General features: G+C 54.1%; 1 protein-coding gene across 4 annotated transcripts in view; it reads right to left on the reverse strand.

The window, feature by feature from the left end:
• The window catches only part of LOC115089199 (non-muscle caldesmon-like), a 64,243-nt gene that overhangs the window by 14,074 nt on the left and 35,476 nt on the right, over positions 1–14,693 (reverse strand). For all 4 annotated transcript variants that reach the window (XR_003856026.1, XR_003856025.1, XM_029597249.1 and 1 more), the window contains 6 exons: positions 13,684–13,927; positions 11,267–11,407; positions 5,839–5,882; positions 5,667–5,745; positions 5,170–5,307; positions 3,186–3,284 (listed from right to left, as the gene is read on the reverse strand). Coding sequence is in view for 2 of the 4 variants with exons in the window: in XM_029597249.1 (XP_029453109.1) it covers positions 3,186–3,284; positions 5,170–5,307; positions 5,667–5,745; positions 5,839–5,882; positions 11,267–11,407; positions 13,684–13,927 (745 nt within the window). In the remaining 2 variants the exon portion in view is untranslated. The remainder of the gene's footprint in view (positions 1–3,185; positions 3,285–5,169; positions 5,308–5,666; positions 5,746–5,838; positions 5,883–11,266; positions 11,408–13,683; positions 13,928–14,693) is intronic.

Here is a 14,693-nt window from a genome sequence, read left to right on the forward strand (position 1 = left end):
AGATCAAGGTGTCCAGGGAAACCCTTGAACTTTTCCTTTTTGATAAATCTGTTCAAGGCCCTTAGGTCTAGGATGGGACAGAGTCTTCCTGTTTTCTTTGGAATCAGGAAGTACCTGGACTATAATCCCCGCCCTCTTTGCCCTGGTGGAACAGACTTGACTGCTCTAGCCGTTAAGAAGGAGAGCTCCATTAGTAGAACCTCCTGATGTGCTACCGGCCCCCAAAACGGGCTCAGAGGGCAATTTGGGGCGGCACCCAATAGGTTCAATTGGTACCCTTGACTGACGATGGAAAGAACCCACTGATCTGAAGTTATACTGGGCCACTGGTTCATGAAGAACTGCAGACTACCCCCGACTGGCAGATCCATCGCCCCAGGCACAGGTAACTGGACTACGCTCCCCATGACCCAATCAAAACCCCATCCCTGGAGTTGACAGGTGCTGGCTGGGCCTTGGCAGCTCTCTGCTGCCTGGGAAGGCCACGAGAGCTCTGATGCTGCTGATGGAAGCATGGGGGGCAGAGGACAGTACTCCCTCTGGCGGAAGAAAGACTTCCTCTGCCCTGATCTCGTTGACCTCATTAGCAGAGGACGGGTCTGGAGTGCTAGCGGAGAGATGTTGGACGGTTTCATGGTGGTCCCGGAGCTGGGCCACCGCATCCTTCACCCTCTCTCTGAAAAGATTATCCCTAGTACACGGCATATCAGCAAGTCTTTCCTGTACCTCTGGTCGGAGATCCAAGGCCTGCAGCCAGGTTATTCTGCGGATGCCGATTCCCGCTGCAGAGACCCTCGATGCCGCTTTGAAAACATCATAGGTTGCTTGATCCTCATGTTTTCCATACTCCATGCTCTTATGCACCAGTGACATGAGGGTGTCACTGAGGCAACTGCTCTGCCACTTCCTGCCCTGCTTACAGATATCCCGTGAGTACTGACTCATGTAGAGCTGGTAGGAAGCTATGCAGGCAATGATCATAGCTCCCTGAAAAACCTCTCTCCCAGGAGCATCCATTGCTCTGTGATCCTTCCCTGGGGGCACCAGGAATGGATATGAGAATGCTTGGCTCTACTGAGGGCAGATGTGACTACAGATTGGTGAAAAAGCTGGCCTTATGGAGGAAGTAAACTCAGTCAGCCTTCTTGTTCTTGGGAGGCACCATGAGGGGGTGTTCCCACATCCTCAGCAGTATCTCCTTCAGGAGGTCGTGCACTGGGACCACCACAATCTCCTTAGGAGGCTCCATGAACTTGAGGATTTCAAGCATTTTGTGCCTGGCATCTTCCTCTGTTAGCAACTGAAAAGGGATGGCCTCCGCCATCACCCGAACAAAACCTGCGAAGAGGACTTCAGGCAGAGACCTTCTTCACTCCTCTGGAGGAGATGGGTCTGAAGGGAGGCCATCAAAGCCATCAGTGAGGTCTCTGTTGTGTCATCCCCCCAGAAGTCATAGGGGTCCTCATCCTCACTTACATAGACAGGGAATGGGGTCCTGGGCACTCAGCTTTCATCCAGCAGTGCAGGCACCAACAGGGTTGCAGGCCTCGGCATCTCGGAACCGGCCATGACCACCGTATTGGTGGGGGAGGCTGCGGGGCCCCAATGGGCATCGCTGCCAGCTGGGTTGGTCATGCACTGATGAACACATGGAGAAACTCCAACAGTGGCTCCAAGATGGATGGTACTGGCTCCTGTGCCATGGGACCAATATCCCGCATCACCCAGTCGACTGCCAGCTGTACCTGCCTCTCAGGCTCCTCCTCAAACATTGTAAATGCAAACAGCAACTGGGAAGAGGGAGGGATAACCAGATACTCTTCGAAACAGAGAGAAGGATCAGTGGCTGGCATCTAGATCAATGGAGACCGTTACGGATCCCAAACTCCCGATGGAGGACTGGCACTCTTTGCTGAGAGGTTGCCTTGGGGGCATCACAGCATGAACTGGCTCATCCCTATGCCCAGCAGTGTGCATCAACAGAGACTGATGCCGATGCTTCTTCGGCTTCCCTTGGTGTTCAATATGGTCTTTACCCAGAGCCGAGGCTGATGACGAGGAACCTGACATCCTTGGCCAGGAGGAGCCCGACAATTGTCGGTCTCTGGCGCCCCTATCAGCTGACGGCACCAATGGAACCAACAGTCCCATCGATGTCGATGGCTCGGTGTCCATCAGTACGACTTTGTGGTCCTTCGATGCCAATGGTTCAGACTTCTTCGACCCAAAGAGGCTCTCCATCTTGTCGAGTCAAACACAACATCCTTTCGAGTTTATCTGGGCGCATTTGCAGCAACCTTGGATGTCATGCAATGCCTCCAGGTAGAGGACACATTCATCATGAGGATTAGTGATGGATATGATCCTCGGGCACCAAGGGCATTGCTTAAACTTGGATGAAGCCCTGACAGGATGAAATAAATGGAAGGTAAGATCAAAATCGATGGCAATGGGCATCAATGGCCAATCGGCACCAAAGCACCGCTGCCACAGGGAATCTACCACGAAATGAAACTTACCAAGACACGTCGAATACCCTTAACTAGGAATGCTATGAGGAAGACCAAGAGGAACCCGGCGTCGAACCCAGGCAGCTACCATAGAGAAAAATCACGTTACAGTGGAAAGGGAAAAGTTTTCCAGAAAAGGCCAAAAAGGCGTGAGGCTCACAAACTGCGATGCTGCAGTTCAGCTGAAAAAGAGACTGAAGAGGGACCCCACGTGGACGCGTGGCATAGAGCTTGCTGAGCATGCTCAGTGTGTCTAGTCAAAGTTCTAGAAACTTTGACATAAGTTTTCTGAGTCGGGGCTCCATCTGTTGATGTCACCCATGTGTGAGGACTAACTTCCTGCTTGTCCTCGGAGAATGAATGCTACAATAGACTTTTCTTTAATTGGGAAAGAAGAGAACATTCAAAACCGTTCCTACAACACTTAACATTCTGGACTTAAATATAGCGCTTCTCCACCAATGGGCTTCCAGCGTGTCTTACAGGGACAATACTGCCACTTACACACAGTCACCTCTGGAGTGAAGTGCCTGATCTACATAACCTCCGCTCTTTGCATAGCCATGGTGCTGATTACACTTGCCTTCTATTAGCCACTGGCACTGCTGCATCCCAGCGCTGCCTTGACGCGATGCTGGGGGATCCCAGTTGTGCCTGGAACTGGGCTGTACTTACCGAGGGCTTAGGAGGAGGGGACTTGTTGTTGCCTTCTGGGGTTTTCGTTAGCCATTCGTTAATACGACTGGAGACACCGACTTTCAAGCCAGCTGCTTCCTGCAAGCACAAGAAGGGTAGCCTTTTAAATAACAATAAGCACCAGCCTTTGATGGGCTTTGATAGAGTGGGGGGTTTTCCCTTGCATCCTGCAGGCTCACGCGGTAATTCTCGGCATTCACTAGGAAAACAATGTAAAAAGAAACTTAATTTTGGGAGGAAAGACATCAGCGGCTGTGCTCATGGTGAGCGTACTTCTCTTTCTGAGCGCAAACAGAACTAATACAGTGCACAGCCTACCTGAGGAACCTCTTAGGTTCTGATGAAATCTTTTTTTTTTTTTTTTTAAATAAAAACTTTAGCCAACCTCAGCAGGACTAGAGGAAACCGGGAACAGCCTCGGAGGCAGAGGGAACCAGAAGCCTCTGGTTATCAGGCCCTCCGGCAGGGTGCGGGCAAAACACAGTCAGGGGTATCTATCCCCCCGCACGCCCGGCTCCACTGGAGGGATGGCCGGCAACGGTGCCTCACACCTCAGGGAGCAAAATCTCAGCTCAGCTCATCTAAACTACAATTTATTTATTTATTTTAAACTAAACCCTAGACTGCAGGTTTGCATCTCTACCACCTGCTGGAGTCAGATACTGAGGGACTGCAGGCGGCACTCTCGGTTATGTAGCAATGCCCAAAGGTTTAGTTCTCTGTCTCCATCTGCTGGTAGGGATGCATAAGCCACTGGTCTGGACTGATCCGAGTATGAACAGGAATGACTACTTCCAATGCCCTAGACCTTCTCATAAAACAGAAAAAGGGTTCTGGATCAGCCTGGACATCGCAAGATGTCATCTGGGGCCCCGGGTTCAGAAGCAGAGGCCCCAGCGGTGACCGAGTGCACTGAGAGACCCCTGCAGGCGCCAGGCGTCCTCTGCCATAAAAACCACCCCCGCACTGGCACCCACCATCTTCCAGGACAGAGGCGTTGCCACAGAACAGCAAGGACACAAACCACAGGAAGAGAGCCCTTCAGATCCACCCGGCCTGCCCATTTTCATGCCCACTGCAGTGCCGCAGACCACGGCTGATTTTCTGACCTTCCCCTCGCCTCTCAGAAACCAGCGCTAACAGTACGGTCATAACTGCACTTCATGAAAATGACCTACAGCCAAGGCAGTGATGGGGGAGGGAAGGGGTTCCTGGGACTCCCGGGAGAAATCGTTGTGGAACAAAACCGGTGCAAGCGCCTTGAGAAGAAACCGGCAGGCACATCCCTGAGGCAGGCAAGACATGCGTGCAGGACCCCCCTAGCCTTCAGGACACCTCGCTTCCCACGTGCATTAAGTGCATTATTTCTTCTACCTCCCGCCAATTCCAGCGCGAGGGGGGGAGAGACAGACCTGGCATCCAAATTCTACAAAAGGGCTTTGCATCAGGCGTGGCCGAGTTTAAAAGGGGGTTTGGACAAGTTCCCGGGGGAAGAGAGAGCATAAATCGTTCTTAGCCAGGTGGACTCGGAAGCCCGCGGCCTATCCCTGGGAGCGAGCACCAAGGACCCAGGCTGGCCGCCCTTGGAGAGAGGATGCTGGGCTCGACGGAGATTTGGTGCGGCTCGGCGCCGGCACATCCTATGTTCTAGATCAGTGGTACCCGCTCCCGGCCCTCAGCACCTGCCTAGTGAATATCCAGGAGAGAGATCTGCATGCACACACCGCCTCCTACATATTCATTAGGGATATCCTGAAAACCCAGGAGCGTTCCAGGTGATAGCTGCCCCTGGGGAAACGGTGCCTGTATCTTTGGGTTTTTTTTTTTTTTTTAATAGGCAGCAGTTAATTGTTAACAAAAACCGTTTGGGTGACGCTGCTGCGAAGTACCTTAACCTGGTAAACCCGTCGCCTCTCCCCGCCATCGCAGACAGGAAGCAAACGCTGCAGCGTGCGGCGGTTACCTTGTTGGGTGTTCCCGCGGCGCCCGGAGAGGAAAACACCTTGCCCTTCTCCCACATGTTCTTGATGTTCCGGACGCCTTCGGCCGGGAGAGGAAGGTCGGACGCCCCGGCTCTGGCAGGCCTGGAGGACTTCGTGCCCTGCGGAAGGAAGGAAGGAAGCAGCTTTCACATCCTGGAACAGAACCGGACTCTATCCCCGCTGCCCGGTTGGTTTCGTTTCAGATTTTTAAATTTTTTTTTTTTAAGAATAAGCTAAAAAACTTGTGCTTATCTGCGGGACTGCCACCGGCCAGCAGAACAGTCCTGGGATGCTCGGGCAACTCGGTCCCTGCTCTGCCAGCCCCAGCTTAAAGCAGCAAGGCACTTTTTTTTTGTTAAAAGATTCATCACCTGAAGTCTGCGCCTTTTGCATGAAGCAATGTTTTAATGCTGGCACTCAAGTACCCGGACAGCATCCCCGAGTACCAGGACAGGCAACAGGGAGACGGAAAGGTTACCTCTATGGCGCTGGTGTACTGCTCCAGTCTGCTGTCGATCTTGGAGACGGCCGTGGCGGGGTGGCTGGCTTTAGCACCGCTACGGATAGGACAGGATTACCCGGTTAAGGCAGGTTTTATTACCAGAGGAATGACTCAAATCACGCACGCGCCAGCAGCTTAAATCATTTACCTCTTCTGAGCTGATCTGTTCAGGAACTCTGCCCGCTCCTCTATCTGCAAGGCAAAATGTCACAAGCATGAGCAACGTCTAAATGAATGCAAAACCCCGTGCTTCGTGGAAGCGTCTTCAAAGCCAAAACAGAATCACAGCAGGCTGCAATCACACACACACACACACGCTCGTGAAATCACCGATAGCTTTGAACTCGCATGCCAGCACCTCGGGTGCGCTCCCGTGCCGGTGGCGACAGCACGAGGCCAGGCCAGGGCAATGCTGTTAACACAGGAGATGACGGCAGGGCAAGTCCACGCGGCCCGGCCAGCCTGCCCAGTTATTCCTGTCCACACTGCCATGCATATGACTCAGGCACCTTTGTTTTCAGTTTCCCCCTGTAATTATTCAGGGTTTTATTACAACAAGAAAAACCAAGAGAAATCAGCGGAAAGAAATGACTCATTTTACGAGGTAAATATCGTTTTTGTTTTTGTAATAAACTGCTAAACTCCTGGGAAAAAAAATAAACTAAGGTCCCTAGATATATCCCCGCTGCCAGCCATCTGGCGTGACTGCCTGTAAGATATCGCTCCCTATCCGGGGCATCATTTTACCACCTTCCGCATTTGCAGTCTCTCATCTTGGGCAGACGAGCATACAAAATCCCGCTGTCACGTCACAGCCAGCGTCCCCTCCCATCCCATGCCCAGCCAGATAGTTCTGTAATAATCCAGCAACCAGCACTACCAGTGCGGCCTCTGCCCTAACATCCAGCCTCCTGCATAAGCCTACTCAACGCATAATTACGTTCCGGAATTTGTCGCCGGAGGATGTGGTAGGAGCTGCTACTGTAGCTGGTTTAAAAAAAAAAAGGTTTGGACAAGTTCCCGGAGGAAAAGTCCATAAACTGTTAGATGGGCTTGAGGAAAATCACTGCTCATCCCTGGGAGTGAGCAAGGAAGAACTGAATCTGCTCCTTGGGATCTGCTGAGTACTTCCCATTGACCCAGACACAGGATACTGGGTTTAATGGATCTTTAATCTGAGCCAGTAGGGCAAATCTTACATTCTTGCAGGAACAAACCCAGCAACATTGGAGCTGGCGTTCCCGCCAGCCTCACACCCTTCAGCCCACGCTCAGAATAAGCGGAGACACACCATTTTACCTTTGTACGTTTATTTCTAGCCAATCCCGCCACGGGAGGGTTACAATGGATAAACGTGTACCATGACAACAGCATGCAGACAAGAGTTACTGCCCAGAACCTCACTAGCGACAGTGAAGCACTGAAAGCAGAGAGGATGTCGTCCCCCAGACCCTCCCATCCTGGACAGCGAGCGAGCACGCACCCGGAGGTGGGGTCTGCGGCATCGCAATACCAAGCCAACAGGGCAGACGAGGTAACCTCACAGTCCTCACCGGCTGTCACTGCTCTCTGTGTTATGACGTGAATTTAAATAACGGGCAAGCTGCCTCGCCACCTTCAGAAATCTGATGCGCTGTGCGGAGCTCGGGCTTCTAACTGCGCACGCCAGCCAGCCCTGCCCGTGCTCGCCTCTCCCCGGGCTGCAATTCTGCACGGTGACAGTGGCAGTCGTGCACCGGCACTGAAGCCACAGGGTGGGACCTGCTACCTGCACGCTACACTGGGCTATTGCACAGGCTTTGCTTTCAGAATAACAAAGGTTTCCCAGCTACGAAGTATTGTGTTTCTGGTGGTAGCACGTCGGCCCGTGACTTGTTAATTTTAAGGCAGAATGGAGAGCGGATACAACTGCAAAATGCTGTACACAGGAGTTTTAACGAGCCGCGCGGCAGGCAGGCTGCAGTATAACAGCAGCAGCAGGAAAGCTCCTGCTGTAAAATTCAGTTCCTTCAACACTGCAGGTGGTCCCAGACTGGAAATGACAGTGCAGTCGCTAAGGGGAGTGTGTATGTGTCTGTCTGTCTGTCTGTGTGTGTGTGTGAGAGAGAGTGAGTGTGTGTGTGTGTGTGTGTGAGAGTGTGAGTGTGTGTGTGGAGGGAGAGTAGAAAGTCGAGATCCTGCCACATCTCCCCACCTCTCAATGCTCCCTCCACACGGATACACACAGCGCTGACGTCCATCTCTTCACTGCTGCCCGCAGTCGCATGGCATGAAAAATGCACTCCTGCTTCTTTAAAAGGACACAAGGTGGCAGTGAAATGCATCGGAGCTGGGGAGCGTGGTGGCCTGGCAGAGATTTCAGGGCCAGAAGAAAGGCTGCTGAAATCACTATATGGGAGGGATCTGCTCAGAAAAGGCCTCTGCCGTCTTAATTTGGTTCAAGCCATCGGCTCGTTCCAGCTGCACCACAATTGCCAAAATTGTCCAAGGCTGCTTCTTACGGCGAGTTCTGGCTGCAGGGGTGACTTCCAGCACCGCGCTGGCTGCCTGCTTATGGGAAACAGCTGAGATTGTTTGTGATAACTGAAGACCAAATGTTTTCTGGTTCCCTCCCAGGCAAACAGACATTTCAAAAAAACAATTCATGTGGCCCCTTCGTAAGCCGACAGAAAAGCAGCACAAGCCCCATGTACGCTGTCCAGTTTTCCGGCTGCTCTTAGTTGAATTACGGCTCTCCTTTCCCGTTTCTTGTTACACGAGTAGGTTCAGCTCAGCCATCCTGCCCCGGATTTGCAAGCCTGCCACCCAGGCACTATTTTGCTCATTTTCCGTCTGGCTTGCATTGTTTTCAGAGCTGCGTGCCGTACGGACCTCGGGTAAGACCTTTGCCTCCATTCAGTAGAAGAGTTAAATTTGCAGAGTGGAAATCTTCCTCGCGTCAACAAAAAAACAACAAAAAAGCCGTCACTATGCACGGGCCTGGATTTACACACGCAGGCGCACTAGACCTGTGCTTAGGGGGGGCAAAATTCCCCGCCCGTCGCCCGCTGCTGTCCAACCTGATTGAAATCCTACCCCTTCCCCCCCCCCCCCCCCCCAGATGCTGCTCTTCTGACCCCGCTGGGTGCGTCGGGCCGGGAGACCGAGTAAGCCCGCAGCCGGGCACGCGAGGGCTCTGCTAGTCATATGGAAGCCTGAAGGGGGCAGCAAAGTTCCTGTGGGCTCTCTTACTGCGCCCCTACCAGAGCTGCAGTCATGAGGCTGCCGGGGTGGTCTGGCAGTCAGAGAGAGAGAGAGAAAAAAAGCACAGCTAGAAGAGGGCGGGAACCGAACCAACTGGGGGGGGAAAACGTCAGGCCTGCCGGGGCTGAGGATAAAATCGGTCTCTGACCGTGCACAAAATGACCGTGAGCCATACAAAGTCTGCATTAGTTTGAACACCGCCAGGGAAAATAGTAAGTCTGAGCACATTTACTTACAAAGCAGAAAAAAAAATAACAGAACTGGAGTGGTCAGAGCAGCGGGCTACGAAGCAGGGAGACCAGGGTTAATAATCCCACTGCCGCTGCCTGTGCCACTCTCTTCACCCGCTGATGCCTGGGGTACAAACCTAGGGCTTGATTTACCAACGCATCTTCCCCACAGGACACAGAATCCAGGCCCTGCGGGAGGACCTGAATGCAATCTGCTTTGCAGGGCCCGAAAGGCAGAATATAAAGTTAGGTAGGTGCTTGTTTATAACAAGTTGTTACATTAGGCACTGGCACTGCGGCTCCGACGGACAAGATGCCAACTTGCCCTTAAGATGGGTCTTCTAGAAAGATCTTGCGAGACTGCTGACGTTTTGGGGAGCTACGGGCAAGCACTGAGGTGGTGTTTGCAGAAGCCGACGGAAGGCCCTGAGTGAGATTCCTTGGTGCCAGATCTCCCTGCAGAAAATGCTACCTGAATTGCTAAAAATGAGCTTGTTAACCCTTCTGCTGTTTGCAGAACCCAAGAGTCTACCTCTCACTTCCTCCTCCGCTGCAGCTTCCCCACACCCGATATCAGCAGAGCATCCCTGGTCAGTGCCACCAACACCTTACACTAAGGGGCTCGCTCCCACCACGTGTGGTTATAGAACATGCATGCGCCATTGCACTGGCACGCACACAGGCGTGACCAGAAAATAATTTAACAAGCGGCTTCTCAGAGCCCCCCTGCGGCACATCGAAAAGGAGGGTCACACTGCTCATGTGATTATCTCCTCTCCCCAGCGCGCATCACGCCCATGCCACGCCCGAATCTCGACCACTCATGGGAATGTCCAGGATTTCAGGGGTTTTTTTTTAATAATAATAATATTTATGTACAGCACCGCCCCATTAGTGTGCATGGACACTGCAGAAGGCGGCCGACAGGTCTGTGTGTTCCAGTCCCAAAAAGCTTTCCTTCTAAGTACGAGCACAGGCAGTGCTGGAAAGTGAAATCAGAGAAACGGAGCCACAGCCTGTGGATTTGCAGCCCCTGTCCTGTAACCGCTACGTTATTCTGCCAGGCATGTGTCTCCGCTGTAATTCTGACATCAGAAATACCTTCATGGTGCGGTCATAACCGAACAAAGGCCGTAGCAGTTCAAAACGCAGGAAGAAAGTTCAGTTCGGGTTAAAGGCGGGCTTAATGCAATCATGTTTACAGGCTCTCGGATAAAAAAAACTTAGGTTCTTTTGCCTGTACATAAGTTTCCAGCAATTAAGCCGAGAGCACTTCCACATGTGCCCGGTCCTCTACGTGCAGGACCTGCAAACACACAGCAGAGACAAAGTGGACCACAGCACACAACGGGCCCGATTCAAAAAGGACTCCTCTCCCCATTCACCGAGGACCAGAACCAGGGATCAGGCTCATCATATTCACGGATGGCTTAGGCCAGCAAGGATTTTCATCCTGAGCTGAGAATGGGAGAGAGTCCTTACTGAATGGGAAAGGACTAGAAAGGTGAAATACGTACACTGAACAATATGATAAAGTAGACCTGCAAAACAGATGCAAACAGCGGGATTATTAGCATGAACTGCATTGCGCCTGGGTTTCCGTCACCAGGCAGCGTGGCAGATATTTCATGAAGGTTTGCAGTGGTTTTATATTAGAAGGAAGGTCTGAAGTTCCGAATGAATCTGAAATATCCTCACCCCCCCGACGTCGTCTAGGCTGGAAAGACTCTGTCTCTTCCAGATTTTGGATTAAAGCGCAAATCAGAAACCCAAACGGCCGTGCCCCCCCCAAGCATTCACGGAGTCTGAGGTCGCTTCCCGTGCAGTGGGTGGCGTTTTGACCTTTGGGCCCCGCAGGAAGCCTGGGAGCAGGATCCCACGGCCGAAACTCAGCAGCCCGGGCAGCGAGGGGAGCAGGAGGGATGAAGGTGCCGGAGAGCGAGAGGGCGTCGGGGCTGCGGGATGGACGAGACGTTTAGCAGGCTGGGGATGGACGAGAAGTTTAGCAGCTGGGTACCCGGTTTTAAGGGGCTTTTCTGAGAGCGAGACGCAGGAGGGGGATCAGCAGATTTAAACATCCCCTTTAGCTTGCCAGAAACTTACCTTGAGAGATGAACCTTTGGGGGTGAAACACTTAAACGGCTTCTTCTCATCCACTAAGCCATCCTCTGGCACCTTCTGGCGTTTCTCAGCCGCCTCGGCTCTTCTCTTCTCAATCTCTTCCTTCAGCCTCCTCTTTTCCTCCTGCGAGATGGAGTCAAACAGTCACTGGTGGCCTGCGCTTTGCCTCCAGTCTAGAGGTCCATGCGATACTGGGGCGGCAGTCCCGGACCCCCGGGAGGAATCTCTCGCCGCTATTCAGCTGCGCGACTTACCTTACCGCCAAAGCGAGCTCTAACCCTCCCCCCCTGCTCCGCCCTCTTTCCCCGCCAGGGGTCGGGGGCGAGGGGGACAATTCTCAAAGAGCCTTCTCTCCCCCTCCCGCACGCGTCCCCTTCAAAACTGACCCCCGTGGAAGTTAATCCTATGTAGTTCAGTTCAGGGTTTCTCACTTTTCCGATAACTGGATGCAGCTCCAACAAATTAACTGCGCATAAAACAATTAAACACGCGCTACACTTTAAATAAAGTCAAATGCAGAACTGTTTTAAAACATCTTTCCGGTCTGAGAACGCAGAATCTGAAAACAAATTTTAATTAAAATAAAAAAGGCCGTTGTGACAGAGGCGCTGGGCGAGGATTGTGAGTTCGTTAAAGGTCGGTTCTGACTGAGCCGGACGTCCTCCCCTCTTGCTCCGGGACCTCTCTCCTCCCCCCCCCAGCGCATCCACTTCTGCTGTACGTGTTTGACGTGAGCGCGGGCAGTGCGTCAGCCCCGCCGGCCCCTCCTGCAGGGAAGCCCCGCTCCGGTGCTGCCTCGCAAAGGCCACAGGAAGGGAGAGCTCTGCTTCTAAAGCCCCGCGCCAAGCCCGCCCTCAGCTGTGCTGCCCCCGTCACTGCGTCGCCTAACACCCCCGGGCCTCCCCCGGCCTCCGCTTGCTCTCCCCGCTCACGTACAGCGTCACCATACGAGTTACCCCCACCCCACCCCCCAGGGTATGTTTAATGCCTCAGAGTATAACTTGACAGAAAGCAGCCCCCATTCCAGCAGAATTATCCACACAGTGAGGCCAGGAGAGGCTCAGGAGACAGAGACGACTCGCAGGCACAGAAAAGTATAACACAGGAGAAGTCTGGGCAGCCCCAGCAAGGCATTTCTAGCTGAAAGTGCTCCCCCGTTACTCCTAACTGAATCTGCTGGTTGAGGCACCAGCACAGTCCTACACTGCTTTCAGCAGCTTCCATGCCACAATCTCTCGCTGCCATTTTCACCTGGGTCCCATAAATGGTATTTAACTTTCTCCAGACCCACTAAGCTGACTTGAACTCTGCCCTAGACGATGACTTTGAGGTTGCTGCTTTTGGACTTGGCAGGACGACAACGTGCAGGTTGCCTTCTCACATCACTGCATTGCTTAGGATCCCCGGCCTTCCTCCGCGCTCCCCTCAGGAACCCCCGGCCTTCCTCCGCGCTCCCCTCAGGACCCCCCGGCCTTCCTCCGCGCTCCCCTCAGGAACCCCCGGCCTTCCTCCGCGCTCCCCTCAGGAACCCCCGGCCTTCCTCCGCGCTCCCCTCAGGACCCCCCGGCCTTCCTCCGCGCTCCCCCTCAGGACCCCCCCCGGCCTTCCTCCGCGCTCCCCCTCAGGAACCCCCCCCCCCCTTCCTCCGTGCTCCCCTCAGGACCCCCCCGGCCTTCCTCCGCGCTCCCCTCAGGACCCCCCCCGGCCTTCCTCCGCGCTCCCCTCAGGACCCCCCCCGGCCTTCCTCCGCGCTCCCCTCAGGACCTCCCTGTCCTTCCTCCACGCTCCCCCTCAGGAACCCCCCCCCTTCCTCCATTCTCCCCTCAGGAACCCCCCCCGGCCTTCCTCCGCGCTCCCCTCAGGACCTCCCTGTCCTTCCTCCACGCTCCCCCTCAGGATCCCCCCGGCCTTCCTCCGCGCTCCCCTCAGGACCTCCCTGTCCTTCCTCCGCGCTCCCCTCAGGACCCTCCCTGTCCTTCCTCCGCGCTCCCCTCAGGAACCCCCCCCCCTTCCTCCATGCTCCCCTCAGGACCCCCCCCCCGGCCTTCCTCCTCGCTCCCCTCAGGACCCTCCCTGTCCTTCCTCCGCGCTCCCCCTCAGGACCCCCCCCTGGCCTTCCTCCGCGCTCCCCCTCAGGAACCCCCCCCCCTTCCTCCGCGCTCCCCTCAGGACCCCCCGGCCTTCCTCCGCGCTCCCCCTCAGGATCCCCCCCGGCCTTCCTCCGCGCTCCCCCTCAGGACCCCCCGGCCTTCCTCCGCGCTCCCCCTCAGGACCCCCCGGCCTTCCTCCACGCTCCCTCAGAAACCCCCGGCCTTCCTCCACGCTCCCCTCAGGACCCCCCGGCCTTCCTCCGCGCTCCCCTCAGGACCCCCCCGGCCTTCCTCCGTGCTCTCTTTTACCTCCTCCTTGGCTCTCTGCTGGGCCTGCTCCTGCTTCCTCCTCTGCTCCTCCTCCTCCAGGATCTTCCTGCGCTCTTCCCGCTTCTTCTTCAGCTCCTCCAGCTCCACCGCCGCTTGCTGCTGCTTCTGTTTCATCTTCTCAAACTCCTCGCTCTCCGTTTCGCCCCGTCGCCGGCGCAGATCTTCCAGTCGCTTCCCCGCCTCCACCTCCTCGCCATCGGGCTGCGCTTTTACACTGGAAGTGCTGAGGAGGAAAAAGAAACAACCTTACAGGTCTTCCATCCATCCGGCCGCCGGTTAGAATGACTCATTACGCATTAAGCATCATTAATTAGCAATGCGGGAACCGGATACCCAGGTGGCAGCTCCTTCAGAGGCTTCTCGGTTTCTCTTTTTTCATTGTAATGGGACAAAAAAAAAAAAAAAAAAAAGCTGTCGATTCTTCAAAACCCCTATTGGAAATAATAATTGCAAGCCAATTGCTTTCCTGTGCATCTGTGCAAATGTAAAATCGTTCTGCACACCTACAACACAAGCATTAAACTACAGAAGCCCCAAACTTTGCAATGTTCAAGGCTAAAATAAAAGCAGTCAAGAAACGAGCTCCATTTTTTTCAGTTCAGACTGCTCCGGTCCAGGTTTTACTCCATGGCATGCAGGGACTTGTAGTTCCTGCTTTTCTTAGGAAAACCAAATGCCAATCCGAACGACAGGTCCCTGCCTGCCATGGACTGCATCAGTCTTTCCTGAAATAATGGGGCTCGCTGGTATCGCCTCGGCTTTGACCCACCTTATTCTGATGGTTTCTCTCCTCTCCAGCAGTGCTGGTAATTAGTTAAATTACCGCATTCCCTAAAATGTGCTAATGCATGGCGCCCAACACTGGCCCGCAACCATCCCGAAAAGCTGAGACTGAAAGGGGCCACCTGCAGTGCTGCTCCTGCTCTCAGGCTTGAACTGGTTCGGTCCTCTGAACTGGCCCCCGTCAGCCCCCTGGAAAGTCAGATCAT

Source organism: Rhinatrema bivittatum, chromosome 4 (assembly GCF_901001135.1).
Source record: "Rhinatrema bivittatum chromosome 4, aRhiBiv1.1, whole genome shotgun sequence".
Lineage (NCBI taxonomy): Eukaryota > Metazoa > Chordata > Amphibia > Gymnophiona > Rhinatrematidae > Rhinatrema > Rhinatrema bivittatum.